The sequence below is a fragment of the Paramisgurnus dabryanus genome, chromosome 2 (genome assembly GCF_030506205.2).
Source record: "Paramisgurnus dabryanus chromosome 2, PD_genome_1.1, whole genome shotgun sequence".
NCBI classification, from domain to species: Eukaryota; Metazoa; Chordata; class Actinopteri; order Cypriniformes; family Cobitidae; genus Paramisgurnus; species Paramisgurnus dabryanus.
In genome coordinates, this window is record NC_133338.1 from 10,180,247 (window position 1) to 10,201,388 (window position 21,142).

General features: G+C 35.7%; 1 protein-coding gene across 1 annotated transcript; it reads left to right on the forward strand.

The window, feature by feature from the left end:
• Nucleotides 1-358: 358 nt before the first annotated feature.
• Nucleotides 359-18,346, forward strand: shtn2 (shootin 2). Its single transcript, XM_065294479.2, has 17 exons — nucleotides 359-491; nucleotides 829-872; nucleotides 1,390-1,450; nucleotides 1,641-1,735; nucleotides 3,473-3,653; nucleotides 3,758-3,855; nucleotides 4,458-4,539; nucleotides 4,622-4,716; nucleotides 9,368-9,514; nucleotides 9,705-9,858; nucleotides 10,751-10,931; nucleotides 11,124-11,179; nucleotides 13,914-14,008; nucleotides 14,833-14,862; nucleotides 14,980-15,033; nucleotides 15,443-15,596; nucleotides 17,989-18,346. The coding sequence occupies exons 1-17, from the start codon at nucleotides 458-460 to the stop codon at nucleotides 18,123-18,125; spliced, it is 1,698 nt and encodes a 565-aa protein (XP_065150551.1). The 5' UTR covers nucleotides 359-457; the 3' UTR covers nucleotides 18,126-18,346.
• Nucleotides 18,347-21,142: the final 2,796 nt, after the last annotated feature.

Here is a 21,142-nt window from a genome sequence, read left to right on the forward strand (position 1 = left end):
AGGTTTGATCTTTTTCACATTTTCTAGGGGAATAGAAGCAATGGGGACCCAATTATAGCACTTAAACATGGACAAAGTCAGATTTTCATGATATTTCCCCTTTAATATGTTTTGCTTAATTTAAATTTTTTGGAGGGCATGCCAAAAAGAACCACTGAGACAAAAGCATTGCTTTAGACTGGTCTATCACATGGGCCAGTATCTCTAATTCACATGTTAAGTTAACCTGTTCTTTCAAAAGAGACATTGTTCATTTAGTCAAAAAGTACAAAGCACAGTTGTTTTTTGTACCAGTATACGTAACAAAATGGGAAGGATGAAAACTAGAGATGTGATAAAAGTTTCAGTTCTACATACTGCCAAAGAGAGTTCAGCAGAAACAGAAACAAACTGCAGCACTTTACAAGATCGGATATTGTAGCTTACTTTCTCAGTTTTTCACTGAGTTTTAGAAACAATGTGGAATCTTGGGTCAGATTCCAAAATTTCAGGTAGGATAATTGCTCTTTTCTTTGCGAATTGTCATTTATTCTGAACTCTAGAAGATGTTGATACATGTTCGATTTTTCAGTACGCAAAGCCTAACAACATAATACAAAATTAATGCTTTTAGCTTACTTTTTGCAATTATATAATCAAAGTCGCAGCAAAATGAGAATCATAAATGTATTGAAATCTATAAACCACAGCTATGAAGGAAATTCATTCATTTACTTGCACAAGACAAATATACCCCTTGTTTTCCATGAATACTTCTTTATATAAAAAAAATACAGCAGTTTATGAATAAGATAAACCATCTGAAATCTTCAACTGTTGTTGTAACAGATTCGGAGGAGGACAGTGCCTCAGAGGATGAAAGAGACATTCAGGTAATTTTTCTTTATTCAATTTAAGTAGGTTTGGAAAACCAGTTCACTGGCAACACTGTATACTGCTTACATTTTTTAATAGTACTGTATGTGAAACAATACTCAATATTTAATAATAAAATGGTCACATTTATATTTCTGCATAAATGTAATAATTCTTCACAGTCTGTCCAAGACGTGCAAGATATTTTACTTCAGGTTCTCTATTCACACTAAAATGAGAAGGTCAATTGGAACACTGTATGGCATTAAGGTATAAAATACCCAGTGTACTGTTGTATTTTGTATATTATCGGAAATGTAGCAGGTCATTCAATTTTACTGAATACTTAAATAGTTCACGCAACATGCACATGCCTTTCAGAAATATAGTAGTAAGCTATTTTAAACACATCCAATAATTCTCTCCAGACAGTATCGTCCCTTAGTGTTCTTCCATATTTTAGTGAAGAAGGTTGTCTTATTTTACTCCATTAATTTATGAATATTTATTTTCATTTTAAAATCTCTTGTACAGTGTGAGATTTTGGAGAAGGAGAGAAATGTGGCAAATGAAAAGCTGTCAGTGATGGAGAAGGGTGAGACATTTGTGGCCATCATTTGCTATTACAGTATCCTCAAATATCAATTCAGAAGTAAAACTACAAAATTGAAAGACGTCCTGAAAATCTTTTGTCTTTTGAGACTTCAACTACCATATTTAATACATAACTAAAACAAAGCTGAACTTTTCAGAAATGTAATGTTCTTCTGCGAAACGTGTTTCAGCTTCTTCTCAACTGCTCAAGGAATTGGATATGTTGGAGGTGCAGTTTGAGATTGAACGTTCCTGCAGGGAGACTGCAGAAGCCTTTGCACTAAAGGTATTTACACTTCTCTTTTCTTACATATTGAGACAACCTTCTGATTGTTCTCTTTATTATTTCACATCCCCCATTTCCCTTATAAGCTGCATGATGTGTTCCTAACTGAACTTGACATGACCAGTTGGACTCCATCAAATAATCAACATGCACCAAAACTAATTAGGCTTTTTCTGTATGCTTTGTGTAAACCATAAGTTCTCAAGTTTCACAAACCACTTCCCAAGTTTGTTCAAGCAATCCAACATTTCATACTAAAGCTAAAATAATAGCGTGGGTGTTGGGTGGGAAAAATTATTTCCTGAACGTCCCATGAAGACTGTTTTGAAACCTATTTGAAATGAACCTATTGCTTACGTAGAGGAATGCCTTACCACTTTCGGTAAAACAAGCTCCTTCTCAAGTCTAGATTAAAAAAGCATATGAGTGTTGAGATTTTCCTTGATTTTAAGGTCAAATTTTTGATTCTTTACATATAAGCTCTGTGCAGCATATTTACTAACAACACAAGCAGGGGTGTTTAAATGAAAGCAGAGGGACTCAGCCATAGACCATCCCCACAGAGTAATTACAACAGAAGTCATCTAAGAGAGATTAAAACACCAGGTGTGAACACGAATGTATCTCTCTCATCCACGATCCGATTGATCAAAACGCATCCAGATAGATGGGTTTCAGTCATGTGACTTTTTACGTCATGCCGCCATCTTGAGGACCGACCGAGTACCAGTAGGCTACTGACAAGCATTGGCTGGCTTGCTACGATTTACGGATTTCTTATCTTTTACTGTCTATGATTCTTATGGATACGGGAAATGGCTACGAAAGACAACATGTCGCACCTCGACTGTCATGAAAAGAAACGCGACTTTAAAAAAATATATCTTGTTTAGGGTGTGATGCCTACTCAATCCCTTATACGTTCTTCCAGCCGCTGTTCTCTGCTAACGAACTACCACTATTTTACAACACTAAGGCGGCACGACACAACATGAAACTTTGCTCGAAGTATCACCTGGATCTCTACTCATGAACGCGAACATTGAGAACATTGTTTGTGTACACAGAGTTTAATAAAAAGAAAGTTTTGTACAACTGATTTTGGCTGTTATGGTGTCTGCTCGTCATCTCTGCCAGACGGAAATAATCGATTTCTGAATGCGAATGAATATGAGGCTCCTTTTTCAACTAGAAGGTCAATATTGTTTTTCACTTGCGACAAAACAACGAATTATCTGTGCATTTATATGGAACTATGCTTTAGGAGCTATCCATCTTTACTCTCCTCCCTCCTTACGTTGCATTCGCAGATCGATTCATCTTGACTGGGAAGATGGCGGCGAGCGGAAGCCAAATCAACCAAATTCAGTTGTTCAAAACCTTCTTTTTAGTAAACTCTTTGTTCACAAACAATGTTCTCAATGCTCGAGTTCACGTGTAGAGACACAGGCGATACTTCGAGCAAAATATCATGTTGTGTCGAGCCTTCTTAGTGTTGTAAAATAGCGATTTTGATGCTCACAACATATTGAAGGCATAGCTTCTAATTCTTTTGCGACCACTTCAGGTCCTCAAAATGGCGGAAGACAAGTGAGTGACGTCAGCTGAAACCCATGTATACCAGGCGTAAACATGGCCAAAGTGTTTTCAATCACAAGGAGCCATCTTTAAGCAATAGCATTTCCCTTTTCTTCTAATAAAAAAGCTTATTTTAATAAGGTTATCTTGAACCCACAGGTTACAAAGGATTACAAGGTATTAAAGAGAAAAAGCCAAGCCATTCTTCCACTGATTCAGGAGATGCCGGAAAACCTCTCTGTCCTGAACCTTGACCTTAAGGTTGTAACAGATTCTGAGGAGGACCCAGTTGAGGAGAGTGCTGAAGATCCACTACTAATAAGTCAAAATCAAATTAGAGGTGAGACTTTATAGTCAATTAAAAATAAGCACTCCAATAATCCTGTCCAAGGATAAGGTAGACAGTTATGATTTTTGCTGTTTTCTTTGTCAAAATCTGTGCAGAGTTGCAGTCATCAATGGACCGATTACTTGGGGAGAAAATTCAACTCTGTGAGCAGGTGGAACAACTTAAAAAAGAAAATGAAGATCTGAAGGAAAAGGTATAGCAGGCTACGGCATCCAGAGCATAAAATTAACAGATTAGTGGCAGTTTGGGACATTTTTTGCACCTTTTACTTCTGCAGTTGTGAACACTTCAAACCAAAAAAATTAACATGTCATTCACTGGATTACTTAACTAGGATAAATGATAATGTAATGTTAAATCTGACCATGGAATTCTGGGTAAAACCATAAAGAATCAAGTATTTCAGAGAGCTGTGTATTTAGGTGGTGTTAACAAACTTATGTGTCCCACCTATCAATTGTCATACAGTACAGTATATTCCTGCTAATTTATCCTACTTGGAATAAAAAAATAGCTGTGGATATTTTAAACTATTTATCATTTCTTGATTTTCCATTTGCAAACAATTCTACATTCTGATTTTGCATTTGGCATTTAAAGCAGTAATTAATTCCCCCGAAAAACAGGGTTAGCAATGTAGCCCCCGAGACAGTGGTGAAAAGCACCAGCCCACGTGTGACCCTGCAGAAAACAAGCTGGTTCAGATAATATATGCAGAGTGTTGGCATGGAATGTTGATGGTTAATTTAATAAAAATTAATATATTTAATTTTACACTTTCATCATGTTCTTAAGCTGGTGCTGGAGGTTGGGGAGAAGGAGGCGATTCTTAGGAAACTTAGCAAGCAAAGCAGAACTGTGAATAAAATGAAAAGAGGTTAGTAATGATCAAACACATTACAGTATGAATGGGCACCTGCAAAACAAAATATTTACTTTGGATTTATTTGTGTCTGCAGTGTCCCAGCTTGTTACAGAAGAGTTTGCAGATATATCCCAAAAGCTTGAAATGGAGCAAGGACTCCGGCAACATGCTGAAGTTTTTGCACACGAGGTAATCCTAAACTTACTGTTGGAAACAAACAGAGCACAACTAGTCAAATGGTCATTTTTAAAGGCTAAACGAGAGGGAGGTGGTATAAGCTCGGTTGAAATGGCAGTGTGGCTCGATTCGCATGAATGTGAAAGTACCTTGCACTCAGGTGCACACTTGTCCAGGAAGCAAAGTAACCTGCGCGTGTGTTCTAGCCAATGACGTCGATCATTAGTTTCCACGATGCACGATCACAACTGATGAATTCTGTATTCCAGAGCACATATGCGCAGGCTGTCGCTCTCTCTGCTGTGCATGATAACACCAACATATTAAAAAACAAAAATATGCTAAATCGTAATGTGTTTCACATCCTCTTGTACGTGTGCATTTGTGATTACGCGTGGGAACTAGGGTGTAATAGAATCGAGAGAATGTGAAAAAAGACCAATTCTGTGGAGGGCCCCGGGAACATTCGCACTCGCGCTCGGACCCATCAAACAAACCCAGTGTAAAAATGCTCATGTACACTGTGTTCAAGCTAGACATAATGTATGTGCATGTGCTCCAAAGTGTTTGAGCACCACAATAGCAATCCAATCAAATGATACCTCAGAGAGGCTGTTTACACTTGGCATTAACATGCGTTTTCGTCGATCGGATCACAAGTGGACGACGTTAATGCCAGGTGTAAACGGTGTTCAAAACGTTTTGAGCTCGTCCACTTTCGACCACTTTCAACCACATCCAGAGGTAGTCGAAACCACTTTCGATCGGATCGCTTTGGAGTTGCGGAACGAATATGTGGTTGAATGCGTTCGAACAGCCACACGCGACCGCCTTCTCTCCGCCCATTTATCTAATCTGAGGTATTAAACACAAGTTTTACGTCTTTTTTTGACTTCTGGTGTAAACATACGGTGAACAGCGCTATTTTTAGCCTTTCATTGATACAACTAAAGCGGCTGATCTCCGTAGTTTCGTTTTGAAATTGTGTGAAAGTTGCGCGATCCTATTTCATCAATTGCGCTGAAAATTCAGAGAAAGCTCCAACATATAAACGTACAAAACACTGTGCAGCATGTATACTTGCTAAACAAGCAGCAGACTCCGACATAATATAGTTTGCGTCCATATAAACTCATAATTACTCCCGCTCGGGTTTGAATGACAGCAGAGAGACTCGCCCACCGTCTCACAGACCCCCCCCTCACAGTATTCAGGACAGATGCGGTCGAAAGTGGACAAAAGAGACGGATTTAAATACCAGGACAGGTGTAAACGTAATGTGTCTCTCTCGTCCACTTGTGATCCGATCGATGAAAACGCATGTTAATGCCAAGTGTAAACAGCCTCAGAATGTGGTCAGAAGTGGATGAGCTCAACCGTTTCAGACCTGTATTTAGCGCTGTCCAGTTGTGATCCGATCAAACAAAATGCATGTTAATACCAGGTGTAAACAACCTCATATATCTGTTCAATTCATGCTCATAACTGTGAAACAGCAAAATGAAACACATAACATTACAAAAAGACACGGAAAGGAGGTGGTTTAATTTGAAAACACAAACACTAGTCTTGTTGACCATACCAGTCCAGCTGGCCCTGTTAATACTAGTAAGCTTAACATTCATGCACTCCAAATGAGCATCTCAGCCTAAAAGTGGCATCCCTCATCTTGCAGTAATCAGTAATGGCATAATTAGCACCCATCAAGATGGCAGTTTGAAAATCGGCAGGTCTTTAAACCCCTGTCCTTGTTTGACACTTCCTATCCGCCATCTGCATTGTCGCCTTTGTGTTTATTGTTCCCCATTTGGAGACACAGACATAATGGGGGTCCCAACAGGGGGCCTTTACCTGTGAAAGGGACCCCCGATGTTTCACACAGCACTCAATCTCGTTCCGAATGTGTGGCCACACACCACACAGCTTGAATGACACATCTTTATCGCCACCCCTTCCATTTGTGTGTTTTCTTTCTGTTTTGAAAACACATTCATCTTTATCTTGTTCAGTATTTTTGTAGACACAGAGGCTCTAATGATGGACTAATTCGAAAGGGAGAAAATATAGGCCGTCATCACACAAAGGGATGTGCCATGTCGTTGTCAAGCACATACGCTTTTCCCTGTAATTGTGGCGCCACAGGGGTCTTGGTTGGTGGTTTAGATATGTGGTTTTTGCTAGCTGAACGAAAGGGGCGTGAATGGAGGTGAGAAGTGAGAGACGAAACACTCCGACACATGACGAACTTTCATTTCTCTTTCCTGCTTCCTGTTTCTCTTTACTGAATGAGCTTTTTGTAATCTTACTTTTTATTTTCTATTCCCTTATTTTCTATCTGAATATTATTGCTTTAAATATGGCATCTGAATATGATGCAAATGGAATGTTTTGTTTCTCACAGATTTTTTTTTCTGAAATGCGAGCTGCAAAATCCTATTGTTTCTTTATTGTTCTCAAATATTGCTATTAATACTGAATCTAAATATGGTGCAAATCAAAATTTTGTTTCTCACAGAGCTGTACATTTTTCTGCATTTTTAGTTATCTTCTTCTCCCTCTTCTTCTGCTGTTGTTGTTTTTTATTATACCCCAATCCAAGTTATATTGCTATTAGTACTGCATCTGAATATGGTCCAAATTATATTTTTGTCCCTCACAGACAGATAGACAGATATATGTATTTCTCTTCGGTATGAGCGTAAAATAATGTTATTGTAAGGATTGGTGCATATATTATTATCTTTCTACAGGATTACAAGAACATTTATTAAAGAAATATGTACAGCATACAGATGTACAATAGGTCTAAGGACAGTTAAATGTATTAAAAGTAAATTAAGAGTTCGGTTCCAAAATGCGATAAACGTCTTTTTTTAAATAAGCTACCGCCAAAATCAGTATTATCTGGTCAGTATTAAAAAGTAAATTCTTAATTTTACGCAAAATCCAATATCCGCCGTGTTATTTTGTCATCTTTTCTTCCTTTTTCCCTTTTTTCTACTCCTCCTTTTCTGCAGAACGCAATAAATCTGCCAAAAAATCACATCACACCATTCCTCGCACTGTAAACAACAATGGCACACGAAATTCTAGTTTCCCTCATCTACTTTGTACTTTGTGATCAACAAACAAACAAAAACAAAATAATACTTAAACGTAAGCCATCAAAATCTAATAAATTACGCAAGAGGCATTCGGGAGACAGAAAATGTCAGCTGTTGCTTGTTCTCCCGACAGCATCAAGCTTCTGTCATGCTAACACACTGACCCCAGGGCATCTTATGAAAAACTTTTCATTATTTTACTCAAAGTCTATGAAAATCGAGCAGGATCAAAACATTTTACAGCTGATCACTGTCAAAAAAGTTCAGCAAAGATGTCTCAAGTATAACAGCAGCAATGATGTTGTTCTTAATATGACAAAGTAAGTGTTTTTATTAATGACATTAATGTTTTTTTTTTTAATCAGTGTATACCAGTGTTTCCCAATCCTGGTCCTCGAGGAACCCCTCCCAGAATGTTTAAGACGTCTCCTTATTTAACACACCTGATTTAACTCATCAGCTTGTTAGGGAGACATGTTTACCATTTTTGAAGGAGGCTGATAAGTTGAATCAGGTGTTTTAAATATGGAGACATCTAAAACCTTCTGGGACCAGGATTGGGAAAAATTGGTGTATACCACTAGTCAACTAAATGTATAACATGGCAAAGATGAATGCACATTTATATATTGATTCAAGGGATTTATTGCATTTTGTGGGGGGGGGGTAATTTTTTTATAATGAATCTTCGAAAATGAAATTATGTATTTGATTTTTTTAATGTTTTTATAACCTAAATATGTTATGTGAACGTTTGTAACAGAAAAAATTGTTTTTCAGCTTGTCACTTTTGAGGTAGCCTATAGAAAACACATTTTTACGTAAATTAGTAAAAATGGATTTATTGCGTTTTGGAACCAAACTCTTCAAATAAACATTGAAATGAAAAAGTTTTTTTGATAATGTGCATTATTTAAAAAAGTATTTTTGACTGCATTAAAACAAATTAAAAAGCATATAGATGGTTTCAGCAGTAACAACATAAACAAACGGCTTTCATGTGACAATTGCATCTTCCGGTAAACTCCGCGAAGAATCAATAACAGCAGAGTCTTTATAGAGTAGTTTATTTCTGATAACAAGCAAAATAAACAAATAGATATGTTACCTTAGTTCAAATCATAGCTAAAGTGTATCAAATGCTACACTGAGTTAATATTATTGTATAAAATGTTTACTATATAATGTATACAATGTTAACAACAGATCGGCTACCAAACCTTCCCCACATAGCGGGGATACATGATCGCCGTCTCCCCTCATCTTTAGGCCCCCAAATGTTTTTTTTTTTTTGACTAGGTATTTGATACAAAGTTTAGTTCAGCCACTAGTCAGACCAATAAACAAACAGAGAAGTTAAGTTCTGCCCAGACGCGTAACTTCGACAATGTATGTGCATCCGATGAAACATCTTTATTTGTCTGGCACTATTTATTCAAAAGCAACTTACAGTGCACTAAAAGTGTACATTGTACTGCCATGCTTTACCATTTTAACTATAGAAACATTCTAGTTGATCAGGTGAGGTGATTGACTGGGTGATTTGTTGACCCCTCCAGATTCTTGTGAAACAGAAGGAAACCCAAAAACAGACCGTAACCCTCATACAAAATGCAGAGACTGAGAAACAACTACAAGAAGCTCTGAATCAAATCACTGATATTGGCAAAGTACTGGAAGAGATACGACTCTGTTTCCAAACCCAGGTATGCATTAATCTGTGAGAGTATACAAGATAATATCAAACTGTATGTGCCATTTTTATTGAAAACTTGCAAATTCGGTGGTTAGTGGTTTTGTGAACATTTTGTTGAAATAAGAAAATGAATTACAAATAAAAAAGTTTTTTTTAATATTTTTATTCTCTTTTTATTGCTCTAATTTGACAAAATACAGGTGAAACAATCCCAGGCAGCAACTGAGGAGCTCAGCACTTTATCAGATCTGGCAGCTGTAAAAACAAAGCTGGCGATCAGTGAGAAAGAAAGAAGCAAGTTGGAAGCACAGCTGAAAGAATCCCAGCAATCTTTAACTGCACTTCAAGTGGAAAGTATGTTTAATGCATATGAATGCTGCATTTGAAACAGGACCTTATATTTTATTAAATAGCCAATAAGAAAAATCCCATTTGCAATCTTTAATATCATTGTAGCTTAAACCAGATTAAATAAAGAGTATTTCAGATTTTTATGTCAAAAATGACATGAACTTGAATACAGAGCGAAGAGAATAACTAGGCTCGTTCGTTCATGCTCTCTCGTGCACACGATAATAGGCGTTCCCTCTCGGGAGCAGGTAGAGTGTTGCGCATGTGCATTTTTTTTTAAAAAGTGGAGGGGCTGTTCTTTTCAAAAATTTGGGAAAATCGTCCGCTATACCTTTAACACACACCAAGTTGGCTGGTGACATTTTTATAAATTCGAAGCATTTCAATGACGATAAATTAAAGAGACTGGCTTTGTATGTGAATACAGACATGTGAGAAGGATGAGGTGAAATTGGAATGGGTGATTGAAGGCATATATCGACTAAGCTAGCATGAATTTACAACAAACAATACATTTTTACAAAATTTACTGATCTTTGTTAATGTTAGTTGACATAAGTGTTAGTTAATCATTGTATGTTCAAGTTAGCTTATGGGCATTAACTAATGTTTGAAGTTTAAAATGTTTATGTTAATGCTAATTAACATGTACTAAGATTAATAAATCCTGTAGAAGTTTTATATTCAGTTCAGGTTAACTAATGAAGCTAAATAATATGAAAACATAGTACCTTACTGCATAGTGTTACTTAAATATGTTTAGTTAGTGATGTAGTTTCATGGCCAGTAAAAATATTTATGGCTGGTAAAAAACTCACCGGTCATTGGCAGGGTAGCAAAACTTTAGTTTTTGGCCCTGCTTTTAACTGTATAACTGTCATTATTTGACAACTAGTCATACAGCTCCAGGATAAACTGAGAAAGTCGGAGGAACTTCCTTCTCTTATATCTGACCAATCAAAAGAGGAAAATGAATATCCAGCTTGTCCGGCATCCCCACAGCCTCTTCCTCCACTTCCTCCACCACCACCCCCTCCTCCACCACCACCACTTCCTCCATCTTCAACAGTCACAGAGTAAGAACACAACATATTTTTCAAAAAAAATTTAACTCTCAAGATATTTAAACATCAACATATTTAAACATACCGTATCTGCACATCTGATGTTATTTACGCTATCCTATGTGTATTTATAATGCCCTGTGATAGATTGGTCACTTTTCCAGAGTGTTCCCCTAATGGGAATACATTTGTTTGTATATTTAGCCCATTAAAGGCCTTGAGGAACAAAAAGAAGATTGGAGACACCACCGAACCTGCAAGTAAGAGATTTTTAAAGTCAGCAATAAGGTACTAGAATCGTGGAATAAGTCATGGCTAAAGGGAATTGTTAGGCACAACAGGAAACAGAGTGCTTGCAACCCCTTCAGCCCTTATTTATTCACGACACAGCACAAACCTTTCATCCTAATTGCTTTTATAAAATGGTTACCACAGAATACAAATATTAAAACTAAGCATCAGTGGAACTTTCCTAAAGTGAAATCACTATAAGCCTTGCTTTCGCTGGGAAAAATAGTCCCTGTCTGTGTCTCAATCAGTTCCCTAGCTCCCGAGGTTGTGAATCAATAAATTAAGTACAAAGGTTTAGGCACTGGTAAGGACCCTAGCTCACTTCACATTGGGATACTGTTCACTTATTTTCCTGTGACGTGACGTGACTGCTTAAGCCCGTTGTGATAATTCCCAGCTGTTATTCATCAACAATCCGCAAAACCAAAATCTCTAATTTTTTAACACTTGTTAAAGTATATTATGAAAAACACTTTAATTATTCTTTTACAAATTATGCATAAATTTGGAAGAATATTAAATTAAAATATAAAGTAGATTGTGGTCCCTTCCTGTCTAGCAATGTGTGTTTATTTTAAAACTAAAACAAAGTTTTTTTTATAAAAGTCGCATTTCATTAAGTTTATTGATATTGTTCGATTGTGATTCCCATAAGGCAAAAAAATATATATATTTTCAAATATAATTTTAAATATGTTTTAAAATATACACAAACATTTCCAAAAATATATGTCCTGTAGTATATTTTAAAATATGTTTACAAAAATCAATTTTTCATCAATATTTTTTTTAGCCATTTTTGTATATTTTGAAATATATTTTGAAAAGTATTTGGACAAACTTTATAGGCAGCAAAATGGAATCCTGTTAATCCCATATTTGAAAACTACAATACTAATTTCTCAATGGAATTCTAATTAAAGGGTGGAAAAAGAGAGAAAAAATAACTTTATTAACACTAAATTTGTGCTCCACCCGCTTCCTTGGCAGCCATTTAATTTTTTTTAACTCAACCAGGCTCGACCAATCACATTCTCTGTACATGCATAGAACTGTGGGACAGGAAATGAAGGTATCTCAGGAGACAAGAAGTAAACCTAACATTGGATTCGGATATTCCTTGATTCCTTTCTGTCCTGGAATGCTGCCTTAGAAGGCAGAGGCATCATTTTAGAGCTTTCGGACGTAGCCAGACTTGCGCCACTGTAAATCCAAAAGCTCGGCCGTCACGTGAGACAGTTAGTTTCATAGGGAGCCTTTGAAATACATTGAGTTTGAGGCAAAGAGCTGTGATTTTTCTTAATAGTCAAGAAACGCATTGATTTACAATATTCTATTTATACATCACACTAATATTTGTAGGTAGTATTTTTATGTTGTTTTATCAACAATGTTTTCTGACAAATGCTGCTGATACGTGCCTTGTTAACATGTTTTACACTGCCTCCAACAACTTTAAAGCTTTAAAATGCATCACATTGTGTATGTATAAGCTTATAATGTTTATGCATGTTTATAATGTACAATTGACTGTGTATTTATAAATCAAACTGGTATGAGATATATACACAGCACAAAGAACAAGATTAAAAAAATGGACTCATAAGGCACTTCTTTATTTAATTTATTATAAAATAAATATACCTCCATGTGATTTTTTTACAGATAATGGCATACCAGTCACATCACTAGCTTAGTGTTTTCTTTTTGTTGTTAATATAAACATCTAATGGGAAATACCATCTTCATCACTTTTAAGTATTATTAATCCCTGAACGTATTAATAATATATAAATTTTATTAATAAAAGATATTCATATATTAATTTATTGCATTTAATTTCATAAAAACAGCAGAATCACAGTGCCGAAAACACTCCACCGATATGTTTAATTAATAAATATGCACTGTATTCCCTCATTACGTTTAATAGCCTGTATCTCTTATCACAGAACAAAGGATGAATCTGTATTAAGAAAACCAAAGTTACCATTAAAAAGCTTTTTGTGGTTTGTTATGTGCTGCTAATGTTATCCTCAGCCTAACCAGTTTTCTAACATCCCCTAAATTAACTAATTTAATGAGAAATAATCCACTTCAAACGCACTGATGCACAAAGTAATTCGATTCACATCTATTGCTAACAAACAATCTTATTTTTTAAACGTCTAAAGTTTAAAAACTTTCATCAACTTCATCACATGTAGTCTTTCTGCTGCAGCTCTGAAGTTGACAGTAACTTCTGGGAACTCTTGAGAGGCTCCATGATCCGCCATTGCTGTATAAAACGATTCCATTGGATTCCACTCTGACCTTACCTGTCAAATGTCTTAAAATAACCACCAGAGTAATGTTTGTGGTAATCGTGGCTTCGCGCCTTGCCGCATTACCACCTTGGGTGTGCATTATTATAGAATATTGACCAGCACAGCTATTGACCAGAATCAAGGAATCTACCTAACCTTTTAATAAATGTCTATAATACAATTCAAATTTGTCGGAGCCGAATGTGTAGTGGGCAGCGCTCCAACATATGGTGCAAACGCACTTCCGACGACCGAGTTCGAATCCCGGCTCGAGGTCCTTTGCAGATCCCTTACCCCTCTCTCCACCCATACTTTCCTGTCGTCTATCAATAAATAAAAAACTGTGCTTTTAATGTGCTGCTCTTCCTAAATGAATGCTGTCTTGATTTACTCACAGAAAAGATAGATGATATGAAGTCCAGAGCTGTGGATGAGATGATGGAAAGAATCAAGAAAGGAATTGTACTTAAACCTATTCTTAAACCACCACAGGTGGGTCACTTTGCACAAATAAATTGCTGGAATGAATTGTGGTGTTGCAGAGGAAATGAAAGCATCAATGCTCAGTCCTGAGACTTTTTCCCATTTACTGTATGACTATAATCGAAATCTAAAAATAACAAGAAATACTATATTTATATGCACACGGGATACATTCAGTACTTTTGACAGTGGGGTACATTTCCAAAATATTCTTAACACTTAACATCCAGGTTATGTATGTTAACAGAGCTAACAATAATTTCTTAAACATTTTTTGTTAAATTGCTGGTTTAGAATGATTTAAGTGATATAAAAATGTAAACATTGTTATCTTAAAAACCTTGATGTATACCGGTATGTGGTAATAAATATTGAAAGTGTTGTTCTGGGTGCCAATTTTTAAATAAAACAAAAGACATGCTTAAAATATTTAGGTAGGGATGCACCGATACCACTTTTTTGGAATACGAGTACGAGTACAAGTACTTGCATTTCAGTACTTGCCGATACCGAGTACTTAATAAAAAAACATGATTTAAATTTACAGGTAACAGCTTTAGTCATATAATTTAACAAAAAAAATAGTTTTCCAGTTTGTTGTAAACTCTGCCTCTTTGGACAACACAAGAGGCATTAACCCCTTACACGCCGCTCAAACATAGACATTTCTCAGACCGTGGTATCGATTCCAGGTATCGGGGGACTTTTAACGAGTACTTTAGAAAATGTGGTATCGAGGCCGATACCAGTATCGGTATCGGTGCATCCCTATATTTAGGCCTTGATTCTGACTTGATTCAAACCATTTAACAAACAATTTGGTTTCATTTCAGGCTGGAGTAGAGGATGAAAATGCATGGAAGGTTAGTGGAATTGCATTATTGCTTTTCAATAATTTAACAGTAAGTTTTTCAGTCATTTTTGCAATCTACTAGTGCTTCGGCACATTTGACTCGTAAATTTCTTTAACTCTTTAACAGGAACAAAGATCTGAGAACCGGAAATCAGCTGTATTAGAATTACAGGGGATGCTGGTAAAGATCTCTCAACCACTGCTTACCGAGTCATTTTTTTTTACAGATAATGGCAGACCAGTAGTCAGACAAGAATTCTAAAATTCTTGAAAAAGCAAAATGTAAAATACTGTTACAAACAGTGACCACAAATCAGTTGAGATTTTAATATGCTAAGATGTGTTGTTATGTAAACAACATATTCTACATATCTCAACAACAATATAATAGCTGCAGAAAACTTTCTTATAGCAATAATTATTTAATATTATAACATATTTAATATTAGTATCTTTAATTGTAATACTGTTGCCAGTGTTGTTTTTTACACCTTAAACTGCCTGACACTAAATGCCATTACCTGTAATTAACTTGCAAAAAAGTTGTGGCTTATTGCTTTAAGTTGACTTCATTACTCTGGTCACATCAGGATTCCATGAAGAGGTCTGGACCTCGGAGAGGGGAATCTAAAAAACGCTTCAGCCGGAATGTTGGGGAGGCAGAGCTTCAGATGGTGCTCCAGAGAAGGAGACGGGCCATAGCGGATGACAAAGGGACTCCATCTGATTCACCAAAACCCAAAGGTATTTACTTTAATACAGCCCTGACAAGTTTAATTTAATCTCAACCTGAATGTAAACCAACTCTTTTTAACTTTGATTGCTTTAACTTTACATGTACTGCACATTAGGTGAGCCAATTGTAATTAAACTAAGAATAAATACAATACAAAAACAATAAATTTCTACCAATTAATTACTTACCTTTAAAGCATAAACACAAACTTGCAAAAATGTACAGATATATTTGACCTAACAATTATTATTATACAATGAGAAATCAAAAAGTAATAGTTTATATTAAAGAACCTGATAATTGGACAAAACAAAATAAATTTTTATTCAATTATATTTATTTATATAGCGCATTTCCCAATGAACATTGTTTCAAAGCAGCTTGACATTATAGTTTTTCAGTGCAATGGCTTAAGTTCTGCCTTAATACTGTCAACACCCAGTGAGCAAGTTAAAACCATTATTGGTTTATAGGTTTTTATTAATTTAAAGGTGCCGTATAAAAACAGCAGAATCACAGTGCCGAAAACACTCCACCGATATGTTTAATTAATAAATATGCACTGTATTCCCTCATTACGTTTAATAGCCTGTATCTCTTATCACAGAACAAAGGATGAATCTGTATTAAGAAAACCAAAGTTACCATTAGAGTGTAAAATTGTATTTAACTTGGCATAGATGAATAATAAGAGGTCATGGCAATGACATATGATGAGCCTTAAACACTATTGTTTCCTCCTTCTTATGTAAACCTTGTGCATACAAAACACTGCTGGAAAACAGTCCAATCTCAACATAACACCCACTGAGATGTTACAGTTGTGATGTAAGCCCCAACATTAAATGACACATTAAATTAATTACAGTGCTGTTTCAATGCTAAAAATAAACTGACTGCTGAATTAGCGCTATATGCTAGTTAATGATATATGATAGCATTTAGGCTAAAGTTCTACTATTGGCATTACAGTTACATTTTGCAGGTCTATACTGAAAAAACACAAACTTAGCACTCAGAGCGAGCTACTGAAATGAGCTGTTCTGAGAAACAGCCAATCAAAGCAGAGCTTAACATTTCGTGACCCTTTCAAATAAGGTAATAATCGACCATTTCATTCTGTGGACAAATCCTAAATGGACTTGTAAAACAGTCTCTGGATAATGTTGCACTTAAAAAAGTCACATACTATATATCAGATTACACTGTAACATGTTGTATTAATGCATTCTTTGACACCTTTAAAGGTCCACTGTGTAGATTTTTAGTGGCATCTAGAGGTGAGAGTAGGAATTGCAAGCAATGGCTCAGTCCACTGTAGAAGTCTTCATATGTCCACTTAGATCCGAAAATCTGAGGTCCGACCCGAGACCCGACCAGGTTCAGGTCTAAAAGTTGAACATGTATCTCGGACACGTGTCGGGTATAATATTAGTGGCCTCGGGTCATTTAAAATGAATGTGTTTTTGCCGAACGGAACTGAGAAGACCCGAACTATCATTGGGTGTTTTCCAAGAGCACTCGCGACATTGTGTGGATGTAAGTAAATTTTTCAGACCTGTCAATCAATTTTGAATGCACACTGTAGCGGTTACCTTAGTGTCGTCATCAGATAACAAATAACAGTAAGTGGAGCAGCTGGCCACCAGGGTTTCTTTCTGTCTGACTGGTGTGTGCGAGGCTGTAGACTGCACATACGTCACTGCAGTTTACATACAGTCAGGTTAAGAAAAATTGCCACTAGGTCTGGTCTACTTTTGTCAGTTTTGTCTCAGGTCGGGTCTTTCTTTAAAAAATAAGAGATTCAGGCATGTTGGGTAAAAAGTGATCCGGGGAATTTCGGGTCGGGTACATTTCTTTGGACCCGAGAAGACCACAGCTCACCCCTCCCTTTTAAAACGCATAGCTTTGATAGCTGCCAAAGGACAAACACAGCATCATCTGAGACAAAATCATGACCAAATGCGCTCTATAGAACAGTTTGTCCATTTAGGACTACTGTAGAAACATGCAGAATGAATTGATGACTTCCATGTAAGGCTACCCGCGGTGTATGTAGATAAAAACGGCTCATTCTAATAATAAGATGTAGTAATAAAAACAATACAGTTCATTTTGAAAGGTCTTTATACACCACTGAAAATATAGCCAGGGTTTAAATTGATCTGGGGCCGCCTGAGGCTGAGCCCTGGCCCATAGGCTCACTCTGCTCCACGCCAGTGTGTTTTATCAGAATTAGATTTATTGAACAAGTAGGAAGAAGAAACATAACCTATCCTTCAAAGTGGTGATAAAAAGCCATCTTCTTGTTTGTTATTGATTGGTTATGAATGTTTTTTTGTGAGCTGTACTATTGCAGAGCCATTAAGTAAAACTTTGTGTCAATCTTTCCTCTCACAGATTCACCTGCAGTGAACTCTTCACCCTGGGCGGGGGAGAGTAAAAGCGCCCCAGTCCTCAGGCGACTTCAGCAGAACCGCGAGAAGAGAGCCTCTCGCATAAAGGCCTCTGAGTCTATTTTATGGGAAGATAAGTAAGGTTTAGGGGTCTTTTAGTTTGAACTTCTGCATTTTTGAGAAACATGATGTTGAACTAAGTACGACTTGGACACATATTTCCTTTTCACAGATGCCAGAATTTGTTTAAAGTAAATGTCACAAGGCTGCATAAAGCTTTAGCCCCGTTACCTTCTAATAAAAAAGCCAAGGACCCATGCATTCGAAATTGAATTATGAATGTAATAAAAGACATTCTTTCTTTCTATGAGTACGCCTAACTTTTCTTTGCAATTAGTCTGTCTTGGTGTTGTATGAGAGTCTGAGTTTCTATAAGACGTATAATGAAGCTGTGACTCTTTAGTACAGATTCTCCTCTGAAATTTTCAAAGCTCCAAAATGAGGTATGCTCTGAAAACAATTGGGCTATCACATCTGAACATGATGTGATATTCCGAAAACTGTGTTTTTTTTATAAATTTGTGTGTTCTTGCTCTGTAATCAGTAAAACCCATATTTTAAAGTACATGCCAAGGCAAGAAAAACCACAGAAATAACTTAGAAAAAATAATACACATTTTTCTCCAGTCTGAAGTACACTAATAGTGACTATATAATATATTGTGTAAATACAAGTTTTTTTGCATGAATTATATAATTTTGATATAATATGAAATGTCTCCATGTGATTGATACAAATTATGGTTTTGTTTTTATTATCTATAAACTAACTGCCATGAATATTACCCAACTTTTTGAAATATTGGCAAATATAGGGTGGCCCTTTTTATATTGCTAGCCATTAGCCATAAACCTCTGATTAACTTAAAATATTTTATATACTGTATGTAACAGGTAAGCAGGACTACTATTTAAAAGGATAGTCACATCACTGTCAATGGGGGGGGCAGAAAGCTCTCAGGCAGTCTCTGGTTTAATCAGATATATCCTAATTTGTGTTCCAAAGATGAATGAAGGTCTAACAGTTATGAAACGACATGAGGGTAAATAATGACAATATTTTCATTTTGGAGTGAACTAAACCTTTAAGGAAAACCACCATAACCTTGGATTCTACATTGTTCACTCAATTAATAGAATGGAATGGAAGGAAATGTAGAATAGAATACAATACAATACAATACAATACAATAGAGAATCTTTCTTGGTTACAGAAGCTTTACCTTACATGTATAAAACTGAAAATCTATATTACTAGTTACGTTAAAAGTTAAAGTACATCTCAAAGTAGTTTGCTACCTAATCTACTAAAAAAGAGTAAACTGTAATGTGATCATATACGTTTACAATTACGTTTGTCAATATGAGGGAGTGTTTAAAAAAGCAGTTGAGGTATTTAAGTGATACTTCCAGGTTCTTCAAAGAATAGGTGGCCATGGTTCATGTTCAAAACATGACAAAACCATAATACTTTAATACTAAAGTTTTTAATGTTTGTGTTTGATAGTACACTGTAAACAATTATTTAATCAACTTGAATTTACAAGTCATTTCAATTTACTATTATTTATCTTTACTAGAGATTAATTGTTATTACTATGTTGAATGAAATGACTTGTAAATTAAAGTTGATTAAACTTAAAAAATTAAGGCAGCAAAGACTTTTTACAGTGTATGAGGGAGATTGATTAACTGTTTTTACCATCAGTACAGGTCAGAGTTCAGTTCTTCAGAAGCTGCATGTGTAGGTGTTAAAATTTAGATCTGATTACTGTTTATGGCTCAAGAAAGCTTTTTAAACGATTCATTAAGCTGTATTCTAACAGATCCAGGGCAAGTGAAGAGGGAAGGACAAGAAAGATGAGATAGAAGAGGAAGACTAAGATATGATTGTGTAATAACAGCAGAAGCAGGTTGAAATATGGAGAAAGAGCCTCAACTGAGATTAATCACTTATAGATGAACTATATGTAAAATACTGGGCAGAGAGTTCAGCATAATGTATGCAGCCTAATTTGGACAGTGTCATTTTGTATTTCAGTAAAAACTGAGAAAATGTAGCTAAACGTGCATGTAGAATTATAGTTTAATAGAGAAATTAAACTATTTAAATGTTTGTTTTGGTGACTTTGTTACCTTAATTAAAAAACATAAGAAAATATAAGAAAGCTTGTGTACAGATGTACAAGCTTTGTAACCCTGATAATTTGTCATTTATCAGATGTGTTGTTAAGGCTATAATCAGAGGCTTGTGTGTGGCAAATTTTACATTACCAGAGCTTTGTTTTAAATTCAGCTGGAAAATTTAAGGATATAATATTTAATCCAGACCTTTGTAAAATTGGTCTCATGTTTGAGATCATTGCTAAAAGATCAAATGTATAGCAATAGATTAAAAAATGTTTACTTGCATTATAGCTGTATTTTGAACCATCTGTTATGCCTTAAAGTATTTTCACAGCATTAAATATAGATTTTAGTCTTGTAAACTACACAGCTTAAACAATAAAGAGTTTTACACAACAGTGATTGCATATCTGCAAAAGATAGTTTTACAAAAAATGCAAGGAGTCAAATTTTTAATAAGAATATTTGTGAATTAAAATAATGTTTGGACACAAAAAATATAAAACAAAAATTTAATTATGTGACTGTAATAAACAGTAAGAATTATTTAAAACTTTGGATATTTTTCCATTCTGTATATGCTGACAGTGTCAAAGCCTTTAGGTTAGTTTATTCATCCATCTAGAAACACCTAAAATGTTTTTTTCTAACACCTCCACACTCCAATTCTTTGATAAAAGCATTTTAAATGGAGTACAATTATTTTTCACTCTCACCCACTTTCACCGCTTTCCGTTAAAAATCCATTTCATTCTGTAAGGATTCCTCCAGTCCAAGTGAGCTTTTCATCTTCCAAACATTATAAAGAATTCATGCTTCTGGCCTGAAATTGAAAGGTGTCTGATTTATGTGTGTATATAACTATGGGTGTATATGTGTGAAAAGGGCAGAAGGTGAGAAGATGGGTTGGTGTGCATGTAATATGCATGACCAAAACAAGTGAGAAGCTTGAGTGAAATCTGACCATCCAA